Source organism: Aulonocara stuartgranti (genome assembly GCF_965226115.1).
Source record: "Aulonocara stuartgranti genome assembly, chromosome: 14".
NCBI classification, from domain to species: Eukaryota; Metazoa; Chordata; class Actinopteri; order Cichliformes; family Cichlidae; genus Aulonocara; species Aulonocara stuartgranti.
The window spans coordinates 20,635,729-20,655,756 of NC_138950.1; the positions used below are offsets into that span (position 1 = coordinate 20,635,729).

At 39.3% G+C, this 20,028-nt stretch overlaps 1 protein-coding gene across 1 annotated transcript in view; it reads left to right on the top strand.

Annotated features, from left to right (window-relative positions):
* Positions 1-20,028, top strand: part of LOC309687464 (solute carrier organic anion transporter family member 1C1-like) — a 40,877-nt gene that overhangs the window by 10,562 nt on the left and 10,287 nt on the right. The window contains exons 3-11 of the mRNA XM_082502457.1: positions 3,556-3,697; positions 6,275-6,407; positions 9,669-9,790; positions 9,872-10,018; positions 11,255-11,353; positions 13,472-13,720; positions 15,770-15,934; positions 16,783-16,978; positions 18,102-18,267. Of these exons, the coding sequence (XP_082358583.1) occupies positions 3,556-3,697; positions 6,275-6,407; positions 9,669-9,790; positions 9,872-10,018; positions 11,255-11,353; positions 13,472-13,720; positions 15,770-15,934; positions 16,783-16,978; positions 18,102-18,267 (1,419 nt within the window). The remainder of the gene's footprint in view (positions 1-3,555; positions 3,698-6,274; positions 6,408-9,668; positions 9,791-9,871; positions 10,019-11,254; positions 11,354-13,471; positions 13,721-15,769; positions 15,935-16,782; positions 16,979-18,101; positions 18,268-20,028) is intronic.

Here is a 20,028-nt window from a genome sequence, read left to right on the forward strand (position 1 = left end):
TTAGTACATGGGGATCTGCCCGGCCCGGGAGCCGTCACCAGTCCCCTCTGAGGCCTTCCTCAAACCGCAGCTCAATTCATGTCCAAGCATTCACCTTTACTTACTAAAACGCTGTCAAACCTAAAATGAGGACGTGGGCCCAGCTAGTGAAATGGCTCATAAAGCACAAAATGAAGGTTGTAAACACAAGGTTTGTGTGCCGGTTTCTGTGAAAGAAACGATCAAGGAGAATTAAAGCAAAAATGATTTGAGCTCTTTTTGCCATTGTTTTATGACAGATAATTATGTTTCTTTTAGACACAATATTATACCTACTGCCTCAAAAGACAATAATAAATCATTAAAATCGGGAACCTCACAGGCAGGATAATTAGTAGCTTTGTTTACAGTACATCGAGTGCAAACACTGTAGAGAGGAGGGAAATAAGTCGTGTGCACAGTGCACATTACATCTCTTTGCGCTTAATTAGAAATGAGATTACAGGAGACAGAGAATAAATACCATAGGGGGATTTGCTCCCATGGATGTGCAGGGAGAAACATTTACCTATAGATTAAACTCCATCATCCATTTCATGTGAATCTTTTAAAACACATCTAGTGACTGGAACAGCTCTACGTTATCCATTCCTTCATTAAATGTACAGGAGACTACATCACAAAGTCACTAGAAAAAGAGTAAAAGACATTTCAAGTATGAAGTTTATTTTGTGTTCTCTTAACAAATGTTTTTTTTTATAATGATGGTTAATTATGTAATCAGCCTATAAAACACTAAATCCCAGAGTTCAAATATTCCACTATATATCCTGAAACATCCAGCTATTATAATGCATAAGGCAGAGGACGTGCAGTTTGATTTTGAATGTTTTTCTTTTTTAATTGAAATCGTTTGAGGTCTTTAGAGGATCACAAGAAAATATCATGTGTCAAGTGTGAGCAGTATAATACACGGGCAGTTATGATGATCTTCAGGAAGCGACACAGCAACTGACACCTTGCTGATATTCAGAAACAGTACAATCTCAGGTTGAAGGTTCTTCATATAGCAGCTCTACCAGCACCACTTATCAGTTAATATATTCAGAATCTCTGATTTGTTCATCTGTTTAATGAATTATTTACCTCCACTTATAGAAAGCCAAAATGTATTAACATTTTCCTGCGCTGTGGTTTACCGGCTCACACATTACCACAGTGTTCCTCCTTTGTATGAACATTATTACCATTAATATTGAGCAGATATTGTATTGAACTTATAGTTTCCCATCCTTCATGAATTGTCACCAATCTAAAGCTGTATGTTGCAGATGCTCCCCTCCTGGCTTTTGTTGTAGAATTTTGGCCAGGTATTGAAGAGGGGATTTCCCTGCTGCTCAAACACAACACTCCTTCGATTTCCTCAATCTTTCTTTTAAGGGTCATTTTGTATTTGTTGACGTCATGGTGAAAGAATCAATTCAAATCACATTTTAGGATGAAAGAAATAAGTTTGAGATTCTGATTTCCTTCATTACACCTGCAGCCACAGTGCAACAGTTTTAGTACTGCAGAATTTAAGATTTGGTCTTTAAGTGAAATTGATGTGGGGTTGATGTGGTGATTTTCTCTTCTCTTATTTCTTTAACACTTTAAAGGTATAGTCAGTCGTTTTTTGAGCTTTAAGGTTCTAAGGGTATTGTTATAAATGTACACCGATTACTGTAATTACATCTTCTAACAAATCGATGGGTTCTCATAAGGTGTTTGTGTGAATGCATGCAAATTTCAGTGATAGTGAGGCACTGTTATAACGTTACAGCTGGGATTCATTTGATGGTGTGACTACGGTGTAACTCAACAAACTGCACAAGCCAATTCATTTTTAGTTATATAGTTTTATTTATATAGCACCAAATTAATTAATTTATTGATTGATTGATATATTAATTAAATTATTTTTATAGTGCCTAATTACACCAAGGAGTGTGTCCTATAGGCTAGACCAGCTAATTTCACAATGTGACTTCCAGCCTTCACAGTTATCGAAGGATGCATCCCCTGAATTGGGACAAGTATGGGATAGACAGGCAGAGGGCTGACTAGAGATTAGAGACAGGTTAGCGAAGGAGCTAAAGGTGCAAACCGAACCAAAAACTAAAGCAAGAGAGAAAAGTGACTATCAAAAAAACAGAAAATGTAAAATAAGCGACATGGAGATGCTGAAAAAATGAGAAATCAAGTGGTAAACGTGAATTAACTAATTCAGGGGGGAGAAAAGACAGGCACTGACATAATGGAGGGAAAGGAAAACAAGGAAACAGAGGAGTCTATTAATAAAGACCAAAAAAAACACTCACTCACACACAGACACAAATGCAAACCCCTAAAGTAACATTGAACAACAATAAAATTTAACAGCAATCCAAACATAAAACCACAAAGGTTAACTGGTCAGATAACAATAAAGTAGAGAATCAGACTCAATAACATCACAAGAAACAAAGCTCAATAGTAGAATAATAAAGAAACTAAAACAGAAATAAAAAAAAACATCAACAGGCAGAAAATCAAAACTCCAAACACTAGAAGAACAATAAAAGAGAAACGGAGCTACAAACAGTTTAACTAGGAATCAGGCACTCCAAAACAACACAAAACCCTAGGGCCATGACACAGGGATGTTTTTACAAACTTTACTGACTGTGTCTCTTTGTCTGAGTGCAATCTACCACTCCAGAATGCTACAGAGCAGCCTGTTAAAGTGTTGGTTTCGACTTAATTCAATGATGCCTAAATGATTAAATTTTTTCATAGACGTCATGGCCCCCCCCCCCCCTTTTTTTTTTCTTGGAGATTGGAGCTGGCTCTACTTAGCACATAACTACTCTGGACTTGTTTTTGGAAGTGCTTGCTGCAGCACTAGAGATAAGTCTATAACAAGTGCTGACCTCAGTGGTGACTCCCTGCGCCTGGTTCTTCCTGTTAAAAGGGAGTTTTTTCTCCCCACGATTGCACAGGGCTTTCTTATAAGGGATTTACAGTAAGTTACAGGTCATGTTCTCCCTTTAGTGTTGCACAGTCTTTACCTTGTAAACTGCTACTATACAAACTGAATTAAAAAATATGTTGAATTTAATTGAATTTAGTATTTTTATAACAGCAAGTGAAACATGTCACGTACTGTATAACAAAGTTGTCCATTCATCTGTCAACACTCAAAGGTTTGTTTCATCTCGCTGTTGTTCACAGTTCATAGAATCTTATTTGCACTTCATTGCTTCGCGCTCTATCCCCTTCCCTCATCAAAATCCTTGTTATTCTTGTGACGCTGGCAAATGTTAATTATTAGTGATTTTTGGATGAGTTGACGAAGTTGAATGTGGCGCGTCCGTGCATTGTAGAAGCCACAGTGGTGACATAAGCATTTCATTTCCGTCTTTTGTGGGTAGACACAAACAGAAGCATTACATAATCAAGTATATTATGGAGGATGATTATGTTAAAACAGTGTGTTTTCTCCTGTTGGAGTTTCATGCATATCAATGCGTTTGTGTGTGTGTTTCTGTTTTTTAGATGTTTCTGGTGGCATTGTCCTTTGCCTACTTCGCAAAGGCTCTGTCGGGGAGCTACATGAAGAGCACAATAACCCAGCTCGAGAGGCGCTTTGACATCCCTAGTTACCTAATAGGTGTCATTGACGGGAGCTTCGAGATAGGTGAGTAGGCCTGCCTGTGACTGCTGTTATTTTGTTGTTCTATTTGTAGCCTCTGTGTCATGGGCTCCCCTCGCTTCTCCCGTTCTGTCTTTGGGGCGAAAATATGAATGGGTCATCAAGATATTCAAGCTTCAGATAAAAGATTCATCAGAGTTCCCAGAAGAGGACAGAGGGGTGTGTTTGCGTGTTTGTGTGTCTGTGTGCGTAGATGATGAGTCATAATGTTGAGCAAGGACATAAGCTGAGGTCCTAGCTGTTTTTAAGCTATGGAAAGCCACATTCTAAAATTTGAAAGATGTTGTTATGCAATATTTGTTTAGTGCACTTGTTAATGGGCTACAAAAACACTGACCCTTCACACAATATAAAATCAGCTGGGATGGAACTCCAACATAAATCATATGCATTCAATTGATTTCCTAAATGCTATTTAACAAGACATGAGAGTCAGGTCACATCAGAGTACTGGCAGGGACTAGAAAGATAGCTCATATTTCTCCCAGAGTAGGATCAAAACTTTCCTTTTTGTTAAAGGATATAGATAGGGCTGGACCCTGAATCTTTCCTTAGTTACACTGTAATAGGCTTATGCTGCTGGGGGCTCCCTCCCTTTTTACTGGAAGAAACTTCTGGAAGGCTCAGGGAGGGGTAGCTCTCTAACATGACTAGTCAGGGGTGAGAGGAAGACAAAGTTCAGTCACTTAAATCACATTTCTTCCATTTGAATTTCAGCTTGACTTGTTTTACAAGCTCAGAGTTACTACTAGGAAAAGTCACAGATGTACTTTGAAACAGTATATCAGCACACAGGCTCATCATTTAGGAACTCCCAAAACAGAAGTGATCATTTACGGCGCTCTTTTTAAAGAGAAACTCAATGAATTTTACAAATCAGAATGTGTGCTGAAGAGGTCATAATACATTTATTGAGAAGTTGTAAACACCCTTTCAAGCCTCAAGAGCAAGAAATGTGTGGATGTGAAAATATGATGTTAGAAAAAAATGAGTTCTTTGTATTTTAATCATATGGTAATAATAGGATCATCTGTAATAAATTTTTCAGTCAAAATTCAGTCCGAGTAGTGTTACAGCATGCATACAATGACCACTGTATATACTGTTATCAGGTTGTTCTCCAATGGTCCACTTACCAATTTCTGGGGCAGTTATATACGTAAGTCTAATCCATTCATCTGAAGCCTCTTGTAGGTTATAAATTATACATGGCTTGCAGTGCAGACTCAGTCCCAAAGAAACATGCTATAGAAACAGGCTACAGAAGATAAAAGTCATTGTGTTACAGTGGGAGACAATAGTAATGAAGAATAATTAGCATCTATGATCTGCAGCATTGCGGGTCGCACATGTGTGTGAACCCTGGTAGTCTGCCGGAGGAGAAGATGGTGATGGCACCTTGGGTGGAGTCGATACGGAGTATCCTGATTCTCTCCATCTCCTGTGAAAGCTGCTGGTCTCATGTGGCCTAGGCAACAGGCTTTTTCTATAGGACTGTTGCCAGGGTAACATAGAGGCAGAGCAGGGCACTGTGAAGAGGAAAGAAAAGGGAAAAAGGACAGTGCAAGGAACAAGAGAGGACAACAGAGGGGGTGTGTGAGGGGGTCGGGGAGGAAATAAAGAATAATAAAAAAGGGAAGCAGAGAGTGATAGTAATAGATGCTGATCTTCAGAGAGATCATGCCTGCAAGATGAGCTCAGGTGACTGACTATACGTACATACACATACTACGCTACATGAACCATTCTTAGTTTGTCATCTTCATGCGTTGAGCAGCCGGCAGCGCTGATATATTCCTCTATAAACTTGTTTAGCTTCAAGCTCACCTCTGTATCCCTCTGTCTCTCACTTTTAACAGGTTTTGGGAAAACAAATCTGTTACTAGATAAAACTTAGATACCCATAATCCATTGATGAATCTACGAGTATAATAAGGACTGCGCTATGAGAGGCATGTGGTTATTTTCTTTACAAGGCACTACTGCAAAAAGTGATAAGTATTGTAGGATACTATGTAAGATGAGATTTCTTCACCACTACACCACCCCATTTAAAATGGAGTTTCCATGTCACTGATCGTGGGCAGAATGCGCTAAAAAAGGTGGCAGCAGGGAGCCTTGTTTAATTTTTCTGTCATGTTTGCTACTGCGTGCTGTAAATTCTTCTCTCAAAGTAAGATCTCACGCCACTTGAGCAACTAGGATTTCCGCATGAAAAATTAATGCATCACCTTACTCTGACTCATTTAAATGTCACGCATGCTATTATAACATCTACTGACTCTATAGTATAGGATAAATATTTTACTTTTACTGCATGGAAAATAATCGCCTCGGCCTTTTCCTTTATGATTTGTATCTGTACAGGTACAGAAAGCAAGTTAAAAAAAAGACCTTGCTAATTTTATTCTCAGCACGCAGAGCCACATATGAACCAAACACTATCAAAAACCCCATAAAAAAACAATCCCAAGCTAGTGCATGGAGGCAATGATGTGGTTTTTCCCCCATGTCTGTGCTTTCTGCTCTAAATCAATGATATTTCTTGCTCAAACTTTCCAGGCAACTTACTGGTGATAGCTTTTGTCAGTTACTTTGGAGCCAAACTCCACAGGCCAAAGATCATTGCAGTGGGCTGTGTATTGATGTCCATCGGCACCTTCATCATAGCTCTGCCTCATTTCATCATTGGTCGGTGAGTAATCCCAACTAACAGGTCTGTTTGCTCTTTGACTTTAACCATAACCCTAATAGCAGATATTAATTATTGTATGAAAGACTCAAATAATCAATTAATGTTATTCATTTTTGTCAGGTGATGACTTGGGATAGTTTTAGTAACTGTGGAAATAAATGTCATGGTTATTTTGGAATTTTAATGATTTTTGTAACTGTTTTTTATTTCTAATAAGAAATGAGTGTACATGTTTGAATTTATTTTGCAGTTTGTCTAATCCACACAGGCTCAAAATTATAAATACGGTAATTTAAATATTTTAATAAGGGATACTGAAGGTTCTGCAGTGTTTTTTAACTTGATGAGGGCAATACCTGTTGACTTCTCGTTAGTGATGATGGTGTACTGTGACTGGCAGTTTGTTTTTTCCCAGCATAGAAAAAGGATTTTCATGACAACAGTCATTGGACTGACTAAAACTCAAAACAATGGGAATGTCAAAGGAACTCAGTGAAGATCCAAGAGGGAGAACTTTCGATTTATACAAGTTGGGAAGGTCTCTTTGAGACATTTCTAAAATAATTGCATATTCCAGATCATCAGGTCAAACAATTGTATGCAAGTACAAGTAATTCAGTGTGTTACCACTTTACCAAGGCCTACAAGAAGACCCAAACTGTCACCCTTAAATAAGAGGAAATTGCTTATGATGTTTAGGAACAACCCAGTGACCACCAAGACTCAAACCTTCCATGAACTGGAAACTGATGGAACACCATCACTGTGCACAGCGAAAAAGCTTTTTACGTCTCTGTGGACTGAGAGAGTGCTGACCACGAAGAAGCCTCGCTTCAAAATTGACACCTCCAAGTTTGACTGGAATTTGTAGCTGCTCACATGTACAAGCCAAATGACTTCTGGAGAAAAATGTTACGAGCTGAAGAGACAAAGATTGAGCTTTTTGACCACTATGACACAAGGCATGCTTGGAAGAGTAAACATGAGGCTTTCAAACCTAAGAACACTGTACTGGCTCTCACGCATGGTGGTGGTCACATCATTCTCTGGGACTGTTTTGCTGCTAGTGGTGTTGATACAAACCACAACCCTATTAAAAATGTGTGGACTGTGCTTAAAAACCAGGTAAATGCCAGAAAACCAGCAAGTATAAACTTGCTAGTCAAGAAGAGTGCTCAAATATCCAGCTAGAATTATCCCAGGAGCTTGTTGACGGCTGCCACAAATATCTGGATGAGGTGCAAATGATATTTAACCAAATATTATTGGAGTGTATGAATATATTTGAGCATATATGTATACTTTTACTCTGTGTGGATTAGAGAAAATCCAAAATAAAGTTCTTGTTTTTTAAAATCATTAAATATGCTGCAAATATTTCCACCGTGGAAAAAGAACAGTTCAAAAATAATTAAAGACCCCATCACATCCATGCCCATGATGAGTGTGTGGAAAATCCGGAGGACAGCTGCGTATGCGCTTGCTATATAGGGAGTGCAGAATTATTAGGCAAGTTGTATTTTTGAGGAATAATTTTATTATTGAACAACAACCATGTTCTCAATGAACCCAAAAAACTCATTAATATCAAAGCTGAATGTTTTTGGAAGTAGTTTTTAGTTTGTTTTTAGTTTTAGCTATTTTAGGGGGATATCTGTGTGTGCAGGTGACTATTACTGTGCATAATTATTAGGCAACTTAACAAAAAACAAATATATACCCATTTCAATTATTTATTTTTACCAGTGAAACCAATATAACATCTCCACGTTCACAAATATACATTTCTGACATTCAAAAACAAAACAAAAACAAATCAGCGACCAATATAGCCACCTTTCTTTGCAAGGACACTCAAAAGCCTGCCATCCATGGATTCTGTCAGTGTTTTGATCTGTTCACCATCAACATTGCGTGCAGCAGCAACCACAGCCTCCCAGACACTGTTCAGAGAGGTGTACTGTTTTCCCTCCTTGTAAATCTCACATTTGATGATGGACCACAGGTTCTCAATGGGGTTCAGATCAGGTGAACAAGGTGGCCATGTCATTAGTTTTTCTTCTTTTATCCCCTTTCTTGCCAGCCACGCTGTGGAGTACTTGGACGCGTGTGATGGAGCATTGTCCTGCATGAAAATCATGTTTTTCTTGAAGGATGCAGACTTCTTCCTGTACCACTGCTTGAAGAAGGTGTCTTCCAGAACTGGCAGTAGGACTGGGAGTTCAGCTTGACCTCAACCCGAAAAGGCCCCACAAGCTCATCTTTGATGATACCAGCCCAAACCAGTACTCCACCTCCACCTTGCTGGCGTCTGAGTCGGACTGGAGCTTTCTGCCTTTTACCAATCCAGCCACAGGCCCATCCATCTGGCCCATCGAGACTCACTCTCATTTCATCAGTCCATAAAACCTTAGAAAAACCAGTCTTGAGATATTTCTTGGCCCAGTCTTGACGTTTCAGCTTGTGTGTCTTGTTCAGTGGTGGTCGTCTTTCAGCCTTTCTTACCTTGGCCATGTCTCTGAGTATTGCACACCTTGTGCTTTTGGGCACTCCAGTGATGTTGCAGCTCTGAAATATGGCCAAACTGGTGGCAAGTGGCATCTTGGCAGCTGCACGCTTGACTTTTCTCAGTTCATGGGCAGTTATTTTGTGCCTTGGTTTTTCCACACGCTTCTTGCGACCCTGTTGACTATTTTGAATGAAACGCTTGATTGTTCGATGATCACGCTTCAGAAGCTTTGCAATTTTCAGACTGCTGCATCCCTCTGCAAGATATCTCACTATTTTTGACTTTTCTGAGCCTGTCAAGTCCTTCTTTTGACCCATTTTGCCAAAGGAAAGGACGTTGCCTAATAATTATGCACACCTGATATAGGGTGTTGATGTCATTAGACCACACCCCTTCTCATTACAGAGATGCACATCACCTAATATGCTTAATTGGTAGTAGGCTTTCGAGCCTATACAGCTTGGAGTAAGACAACATGCATGAAGAGGATGATGTGGACAAAATACTCATTTGCCTAATAATTCTGCACTCCCTGTATTACTAGTACTTAATCTGTTATTTAGAGCATCATGGGTCAGCCTATACCAGCATGTTGCCTTTTCATTAAGCACTTTCCTTTCTTCTTTCACAAATGCACATAGTCACATGTAACTGTACAAACGTCCCTCCCAGCACAAGTTGAAGCTATAACTAGTTTGAATGAGTATTTTTGTCTCTGTCGCTGATCTGAACTGTTTGAATTTTGTGAACAGCTATGAGTTTGAGACATCAGTGCGGTGGGTAGTGAACTCAACTCTTAACCCCTCTCCGTGTCGGCCAGACTCACTAGCAAACCTGACAGAAGACGGTACACTACCTCAAGTGCCAGCCTCGGGTTTGTGCTGACACACACACACACAAACACACACTTGTGTAAATAAGAAATATGTCTAATTGTACTTGTCTTTTGCTCAAGGTTGTGAAGGCGAGTCCAACCTGTCCATGTGGATCTATGTGCTCCTTGGAAATGTTTTGCGCGGGATTGGAGAGACACCTGTTCAGCCTCTGGGAATCTCGTATATAGATGATTTTGCCACTGAGGAGAATGCTGCACTTTATGTTGGTAAGAAAAACATCACCTAGTGGTAGAGATACATTTGCTCTTACCTATTTTGACTGACATACTGCAGATGCACAACCAGAGAGAATCCCACATTGCGATAGATTTGAAAACTGAACGATATGTAGCAGATGTTTTGGTTATTTCTGTGGGAAGAAAGTCATGGGGGAGATAATCTATGGGCTTTATCTGCAAATCACTGATGACTTTCCTGCAGCATTTTATCATAGTTCCTAAGTCAGAGGTAGCAACTATGTGCTCAGACATGTTGTGGTTCAATTCTGGTGCCAACTTTTTGGCATGGGCAACAGTCTGTGCAGGTAGAGAACATGAAACTTGTTCTAGACTGTAAACCTGCACTGCATCAAAGGTAAGTTATGTGCATTGGATGTGCTACCAGGGCTAATGCCAAAGCCAGTGTTCTATTTCTACATTTACAGAAAATGATACTCCTCTGCACCGAAATTAGGTAGGATCTTCTTTTGCCCGTGCTTCACCTTTCCACAAGTTTCAACTTGGTAGTTTTTGCATAAACTTGCTCGAGGACAGAGAGACAGACACACAAACGAGGCAGCTCCTATCATTTAGCCAATAAATGCTCAGCTACAGTTCAGATGTAATAGTTAACACAGCCTTTGTTTGAACACATTATTAGCTCAGAACAATGTGAGGGTAGCAGAAAGTTCTGATTTTCTCTAAAGGAGAAAAAAGGTGATTTAAGTGACTTTGAACTGCTGGTCTGCTGAGATTTTCCTGCACAACCATGTGCAGAAGAGTTCAGAAGAGAATGACCAAACTGTTTTCAGGAAAGGAACAGTAACTCTGATAACCACCCATTACAGTCAAGGTATGCAATGTCACTGGGCAATTTTGCATATGAGCACCTCTGAATGCACAGTGCGTCAAACCTTGAATGAGATGGACCACACTGGTTATCACTTCTGTTTGCTGAGAACAGGAAACTGAGGCTACAGTTTGCCCAGGCTTACCAAAATTGGACAACAAAAGATTGGAAAAAAGCTGCCTGGTCTAATGAGTCTCGATTTCCAGTGCAACATGCAGAGGTTAGAGTCAGAATGTGGTGTAAACAACATGAAAGCAGGGTGGTGGTGTAATGATGAGGGGGATATTTTCTTGGCACACTATGTCTATCCTTTTATGACCACAATGTACTCATCTACTGATATCTGACTGTTTTATATGTCATGTGTCTCTTTTGGCATGACTGTCACATCCTAGGTTGTGTGCAGACCATTTCAGTGGTTGGCCCTGTGTTTGGTTATCTATTGGGCTCCCTTTGTGCCAAAATCTATGTGGACATTGGATTTGTAAAAATGGGTGAGTTTCATACTAACACATTTTTTAAATTGTTATTATGAGGCTAGACTGTCTACACAAATCGCTGCCATTAACACCATGACTCTGATTATTATCTGAGTGACTGTGGAATATTAAAAGTCCCTCGATTCATCTTTTGGTTTAATTATTGTTGCTGATATCATAAAAAAAACAACGGTGCCACAATAGCATAGCTGATAAGAGTTGATAAACATTAAAGGGTGAGCCCCAGCTAACAGTCAGATGTTAAAATAAAATCATAATAATAAGCACCATCACCGTTAGGAAAAAGCTAGAGGTGGATAAAATGTTTTGTACCCATTAAAATAAATCATATTTGACTGTGGTTTAGGGTCCTAAGGCCAGATCCACAAAACTATGCTGACATGGTTGTGTGTACACAAAAAGACAGAATGTTTTCTGTTTTAATAAATTGTAATCATACATAGCCTGATATGCTTTTCCACAGTTAAATGAATATACAAATGCCCCCAGATAAACATCTGCAACTGAAACTGACTTGTGCAACTGCAGAACAGTTGGCTTTGCAGACAATTGGGGTTGTGGCTATTTATTTTACTGATTTATAATGTTTATTTTTAAATGATGAACGTGATAATATTTCTACACATATATCTACATATGAGTGAGCAGAATCTGTAGCAGAGGGATGACATTTCCTGCACTGGAAGCTTTCAGTTCTATGGACCAATACATGTTTGAGCAAACTTTGGCTGCTTTGGTTGTATCCAGGCAAACAATGCAAATAAAAAGCCCACTGTGTAAAATAGGTAATTTAACATGTTAATACCTCAAAACAAACAAGTGATAAAAAAGGGTTTGTAAACAACGAGCAGCAAATGTCAGCAAATCTTTTGATAGTTTCTGGCCCTAGAAATATTGCCAGTCACCCCCAGAGGCTGAGTCAGCAGACTCTTGGTTGGTTTCTTACATTGTGAGACTGATGGCTAATCAGCATTATTGCTCGATTTTAAATGTCAAAAAGATAATCGGTCTCAAATTGCAAGACTGAAAGAAACATTAGGCTAATTTTAGGACTGTGGGGGAAAAAAAGCTAAGGTTAAATTTGAATTTTGTGCTGAAATCTTAATTTAAATAATTATAAAGCTCATTACTCATTAGCATTATAAATGAAGTCTGATTGCTGAAAAGTTGCCAATTTAAAAAAGCCATGGGATTACATTTCTTGGTTTATACTGAATCTTTTTTTTACATTTCACCTGCATGCAGCTCACTCTATAAAACTCTATTTTTACCTGATCTAAAGTATCCACATTGTTACTGTACCATTTTTCGAAAAAGCAGCAATGTCTAAAGCAGCAGTGTCTAAAATTGCATTACCACTTTTTTGTGCACATGCATTGTTTATACGCTTAAACTCTGATACTGTGCACAGAGACTGAGACTTAAATACAACAGGGCCATTGTTAATGTTATTTGTAACACCTGTTGCCTGACTTCCTTTGGAGCTCAAATATCTGCTGTGAAAAAGAGTTTTTCATTCATAAAACTGAGGCCTGATGTTATCGGGAAAAAATGGCTCACATTCGTTGCGTGCACAATTCTAAACAGAGCAGGTGTACAGGATTAGCATCACTTAGGTAATGAGGCCAGCTGAGGAAGAAGAGGGACAAAGCCCTCTGGTCGGCGAGAAAGACTGAGAGAAAGAGACAGAACAGAACAGAACAAAGAAAAGGGGACAGCAGGAAAAAGCTAAAAGGAAAGTAGCCTTTAACAAAAAAAGGAGAAGAAAAATATAGAGTTTCAGATCAATTAAAAACACACAAAGGAGTAAACACGTGTTCGTCGGCACTGGATTTTGTTATTATTATTCTTAATCTAAAAAAATAACATTAGTTTCTATAGTTTTCCTATGCTGCATAATACATGTTCATAACAAAGTAACAAAAAAAAACCCCAACAAAAAATAGCTTGAGTAAAAATATCAATCAGTACCATAAAGTACGTCATTTTCAGACTGGACACACAATCTGAGTGCTTAGAATAGATGAAAATCAGAAAACTAGTAGAATGAATAATACATGTACCTTGTTTTCAGAAAGCATTACTTAACTTTCATCTTCTTCCAAAACATAGAGACCATCACCATTACGCCATCAGATTCCCGCTGGGTGGGGGCCTGGTGGCTGGGTTACCTCATAGCTGGGGTTATCACCCTTCTTTCTGCTATCCCATTCTGGTTTCTGCCCCGCTCACTACCCGTGTCCAGGCCAGAGGTCCCAGAGAAGTGCACACCAGAGCAGACGAATTTCATCAAAGGCTCTCCCCTTCTGAAGCACAAGTACTCAGCAGATGAACACACTAGCTTTATAGAGATGGCCAAAGGTAAGGAAGTCTATAGGTTATTGGGTGTGATGTTTTTATATATGTCATATGTGGAAAACAATGTTTCTCAGAGCACATTGTATTTGGGATTAACACTTCACAAACTTGCAGTAATAACACATTTTCTTTGTGTTAAAGTGAGTACAAGCCGCATTTTAGATGAAGAATTGCTTATACATCATATTGCCAAAAGTATTCACTCACCTGTCCAAATCACTGAATTCAGGTGTTCCAGTTATTTCCATGGCCACAAGTGTATAAAACCAACCTTGACATGCAAACTGCTTCTACAAGTATTTGTGAAAGCATGGGTCGCTCTCAGGAGCTCAGTGAATTCCAGTGTGCTGCCGTGATAAGATGCCACCAGGGAATGACAGCAACTCAGCCACTTAGTGGCACGCCATATAAAATCACAGAATAGGGTCAGTGGATGCTGATGCATGTACTGCGCAGAGGTCACCGAATTTCAGGTCAGAGTGAATCTTTACAGACCTCCAAACTTCATGTGGCCTTCAGCTTAGATCAAGAACAGTGCATAGAGAGCTTCATGTAATCGGTTTGCATGGCCATGGTTACATAACTAAGCGCAATGCAAGTTGTTGGATTCAGTGGTCTAGAGCTTGCTGCCACTGGACTGTAGAGCAGTGGAGACACGTTCTCTGGAAGCACAAATCATGCTTCTCCACCTTACAATGGACAAGTCTGGGTTTGGTGGTTGCCAGGAGAACAGTATTTGTCCGGCTGCATTGTGGCAAGTGTAAAGTTTGTTGGAGGAGGATTATGGTGTTTTTCAGGAGTTTGGCTTACCCCTTTAGTTCCAGTGAAAGGAGCTCTTAATGCTTCAGAATACCAAGCCATTTTGGACAGTTTCATGCTCCCAACTTTGTGGACACAGTATGGGGATCGCCCCTTCCACATGTGCATAAAGATATGCCTGCACAGAGTCCTGACCTCAACTTGACAGAACGCCATTGGGATGAATTAGAGCGGAGACTGCGAGCCAAGCCTTCTCGTCCAATATCAGCGAAAATTGGTCAAAAGTTCCCATAAACACTACCTTACCTTGTGGACAGCCTTCCCAGAAGAGTTGAAGCTGTTATAACTGCAAAGGGTGGGCCAGTATCATAATAACCACATAGCATAACACACACACACACACACACACACACACACACACACACACACACACACACACACACACACACACACACACACACACACACACACACACAAAACACAATAATCACTTAAGTTCATATGTGTATGAAGGTAGATGAGAAAATAGTTGAGGCGATATAGTGTACCTGATGCATCACTGCCTTTGCATATTGCTATGTTTTTTGGCATATTACATCAATATGCCGACAATGTACACTCTGTACAATATAAAAAAAGTGGAGGCTCTTATCAAAACTTCACTTGCACAGCTTTATTATCCCTTTGAAAACTAAATGAATTTATACAGTGCAGCTCACCACTACATCATCAAGACACTGAATCAGCTTTATGTCACGACTTAGAGAGTTATTGCTTATTTTGTGCTGATGTTAATGGCAGAGAAGGTTTGGAGATGTTAACAGTACCACGTTTGAATCCAGCGAGCTCTTTAAAAAGACTGGTTCTTTCAAAAAAGGCTCTAAATGCATCCTGCGCAGCTAGGAATTTGATTTTAAACACCTGTGGTAATGGGACAGAAAACACCTGAATTCAAAGAGGTGCGACCCAAATACTTTTAGCCATATACTGTATGTATTGCATATTTTTGTCTTCCTACCTTCACCTCCAAACAGTCGCAGCAGATGACTGTCCCCCTCCCTAAACCTGGTTCTGCAGGATCTTTCTTCCTGCTTAAAGGGAGTTTTTCCTTCCTGCTGTCACCAACTGCTTGCTCATAGGGGGTCATGTGATTGCTGAGGGTTTCTCTGTATTATTGAAGGGTGCCTGCCTTACAATAAAGCACCTTGAGGTGGCTATTGTTGTGATTTGGTGTTATATAAATAAAATTGAATTAAAATGAATTTTAACTCATCTGTATTTTTGACTCCACAGACTTCATTCCAACCCTGCGAACGCTGCTGGCACACCCAGTCTATCTGGCCTACCTGTGCGTGACAATCATTCAGCTGAACTCTCTCATCGGCATGGTCACTTACAAGCCCAAGTACATTGAGCAGCACTTCAGACAATCAGCTTCAAAGGCCAACTTTCTGATGGGTATGGTACATGTTTCATGAACATTGTGCCGTTATATAAATTATTAGTGTGTTACACTTGAAAATGATCACAGACGACTAGGGAAAGCTTTCCAGCTTGTTTCATATTGTATGGGAGAAAAAGGACTCGGACGTCCCTTGTTTGATCAAATGAATTCTGGCGTCAAGTATGGAAACGGCGTTATAATGCAGGAATCATGTGTTTAACATGGTAATTATTACAGATTTATGGGCTTTCTGTCCATTCAGCGTTACCCTCCTCCTTCTTCGCTTTTACATTTGTTGGATGAAGCAGAAATAGAACTTCAGGGAGTGGATCTTGTTAGAGAAAGGAGAGCTGGGTTAGCTATATTCTAATTCAATCCACTAACAGCCACAGCTGCAGAGACTGGAGCTTTGTGAATATGAGAACTACTTTGCACATGAAATAAAATATCTAATGAAGTTCATAGCGTAAAATGAAAATATCTAGGTTCATGTGGTCTCATCAAGGGAGATGCCTGTGCTGACCAGACTGGCTGCATATGAAAGAGAATGTAATATTAGTGACCAGAGCTAATGACATGGATATAGATAAAAGACCATGTCTCCACATTGATGTTAAATAAAGCTATAAAAAGATAAAAAGCAGGGTTCTTTTTTGATCATGGTAACTTGGAACTAGTGTAGGGTTATTTTACCTCCGGAGCTGCCTCACTTGCAAGGTAGGATAAGCAGGTGTCTGAAAAACAATAGTGAAGCTTTGATGAAAAATTTAAAATGTTACCGTCATTCATTGTTCGAATCCTCATCTAGCCTTTTAAACAGCATCTAATTAATCATGTGCTTTGCTGTTTCCTTTAATCTCAGGTGTGATAAATATCCCAGCTGTGGCACTGGGGATGTTTTCTGGAGGTCTGCTGATGAAGAGGCTGAAGCTGAACATCATGGGAGCAGCCAAGTTCGCCTTTGGCACATCCCTTATAGGTTACATCCTGTCACTGTTCTTCTTCGCAATGAGTTGTGAGAATGCCAAGGTGGCCGGGGTGACACTTTCATATGACAAGTGAGTCAGAGGCGATTATATGATGTGTCGAGGTTAATGGCTACTTGTTTGGAAAATTTATTTTTCCTCCAAACTATTAAACGCAGCAGAGTTAGCCATCTAATATTTGAATGATTCCTCACTATGGTGGCTGAAAGCAACACATTATTTAAATGTTTCATATCATGCATCAGAGTTGATTGCTATGTTTTTTGGCATTTCTCAAAAAAGAGGATTTCTCAAAAAAGAAAATGTATGATAAAAGTCCATTTAATCATGAGGATGTCGACTCATATTTAAGCAGAACTGGCAACATTTCCATGGAGCTGCATATAAAGGAGCACGAGGTACCCTTTTGTTAAGCATATTTGGGAACCAGTAGGTGATTACAAGCTGAAACCAACACAAAATCATCCTCTGGGTTTGCCTAATAATGCATGTCAGTATTCAGACACAGCTGAAGTGACACTGCTGAGATGAAAAGTTAAAAGTAGCCAGAGGGGTGCAGCGTGCTAATTAGTCCATGCAGCGAATGTGCCGAAGCTCGAAAACCAATTTAAAAACCAAACACTGCATGCGGTAAATAAAATATGGAATTTCCTAATGCTCAGCAACTTGCTTATTTAGTTTCATAAATGAATGAGGATTGCTCTGGCGCCAGTCATTTTTGAAGACACTGATGATTGGAAATATGCACGTTTGACTGTGTTTATTTGAAGCAGTAATATTTCATCTTATTACAGATTACATTGTCACCGTATAAAAAGGGGGTTGCTTGTAGTGATGAATCTAGAGAGAACTGTGGGAATTAAATCTGCAGCTTACTTAACAGTCTGAGCTCAAGATATAGTCTGAATCTTACTGTGTAAACTAGGTGGTGACGATTTAGGAAATAAACAGCAGGATATTCCTCTCAGGAGATGATGGACCAAAAAATCCACCAAAAAAACTGACCTACATTTGTCTGTAGGCCAGGAAGAGTGACTGAATATGCTGCACTTTGCTAACAAATTTGCCATATCACCTTGATAACGTATGTCTAATGTATCCCTAGAAACTCAAAATCCATATCAAATATATACAAAATTGTAAATAAGTGTATTTGTTTCTGAGTTGTACTTCTTTCTTATCATCTATCTTCCAGCATCGAAAAGATATCGTATGATAAGCACCCGCTCTTCACAGACTGCAACTCAAAGTGCGTTTGTTCATCGAGCGACTGGGACCCAGTCTGCGGTGAGAACGGCATCACATATGTTTCTCCGTGTCTGGCTGGCTGCACCACCTCTGCTGGCTCAGGAAAAAACACAGTAAGTTTACAAGCGGCTCAGAAAGTAAATACTGTACAACCAGAATCGGTTGGAAATTATGAGGCAAAAAACTTTGTTAGTGTCTCGTCTGTTTTAAAACTTGGAGTAGTCTTATATCCCAACTGCGTAACCTTGGCTGGCTCAGAAAAACATGCATTTTTCTCGGAAGTGGGTTTCTACGTTTCATTTGGATTACACACTGTTTTGCCATAAAAGTCATTTGGCGTGAACTTCAAGGCATAATTCTCTCTCTTTTTTTTAAACTAAATGTTACTGAGAAGAGATCTTCTGTCACTCATTCATGACTGTGCATTCATTTATTCTCCATTGTGAGAATGAATACAGTTTTCATGAGAAAACATCGTAAAACTTGCCCACAGCTGGTTTAAAGAGAAAGATACATGCTTTAATATGAGAAAATAACAAAATGAGTTGTACAATCTTCTATTCCTGTATACTTAACCAATATAAGATAAAAAATAAGAATAAGACACTAATTTCATTGCATCAAATTGAATTGCTGGTAAAATCTCAAACGTGGGCAGCAGATCAGTGATCTGGAACCAGGCTATGTCGGTCTTTACGGCTCATGGCAGGTTTTTAAAAGGGGACTTTTTATGCTAATTCTTGCACTTTATTAAATTAACTTTACATGATTCACATTCATGGATGTTTCTGTCTGAAATAGGCAATTTTAGCTCCTCTCCCCTTAAGGCCACTCTGACCATATTAAGGAAATCCCCTCTCTTTGACGTCATGCTTTCGGCTTTTGGTGATGACTTGCACATGCGCAGACCTTTGGCAGTGTTTAAATGATCCTCCGCCCTTGTGAAACTATATTAATTATGATAAGTCTACTTTAATTGTTATTTATTGATTAGTGCAGATATCAAGAAAGGGTATTCACAGTTTTGATGACTAAGTGCTGTTTTAGGGAGCAAGCATGTGACTGAGGGCCTTTAAGGGAAGCCCACACAGCCAGTGCTTTCAAGCACTGGCTGTGTGGGCTCTCCAAGGTTCATGTGAACCTTGGAGAGTTTCATGAGAATTAGATTTGGATATTTTCCACTGTTCCTTTTTCTAACATGTAGCACACAGCAGGAAATAGTCCACTTAGTTTAGGCCAGAGAGTTCCTTACACAGTGGAGGCAGCCTCTCTAAATCGCTGTACACAATCTTTTACATTAATTTGGTTGCTTACTTCCTGGGTATTATTTGCCTGTATATGATTGTCTTTATTTAAAGAAAGTTTGATTGACTAAAGGCTTGTGCTTTTTTGTACTGGTTTGAAGTTTTCTGTTAATCAGTAAGGGAGTTTTATTTAAACCAGCTAAATTCAAAATGAGGGAGTTTAATGCTAGATTTACTAAACTGCTTAAAACTGTCTTATGGTGTAAAAATGTTGCGACAAGTTAGTTAAGTCAAGTTAATTTATTTATTAGCACATTTTAAAACAACACAGGTTGGCCAAAGTGCTTTACAGCTAAATAGAATAAAACAGCAGGGAAATAGAGAAATAACAAGAAAAGCAAGAACCAAAAAGAAAAGAAACGTGTCAAAACTCAGTCAAAATTAAACACTAGTGAGTAAAGGCGTGTCTTTAAGTGAGTTTTAAACATCTCAAGGGTTGCAGAGGTGCTAATTTGAAGAGGCTAACTGTTGCAAAGTTTAGGTTTGACTACAGCAAAGGCCTGGCCTGCTCTGTGTTTAAAGATCTATTAAGAATAGTTAAAATAGGAATAGTTCAAAGTCCAGAAAGGT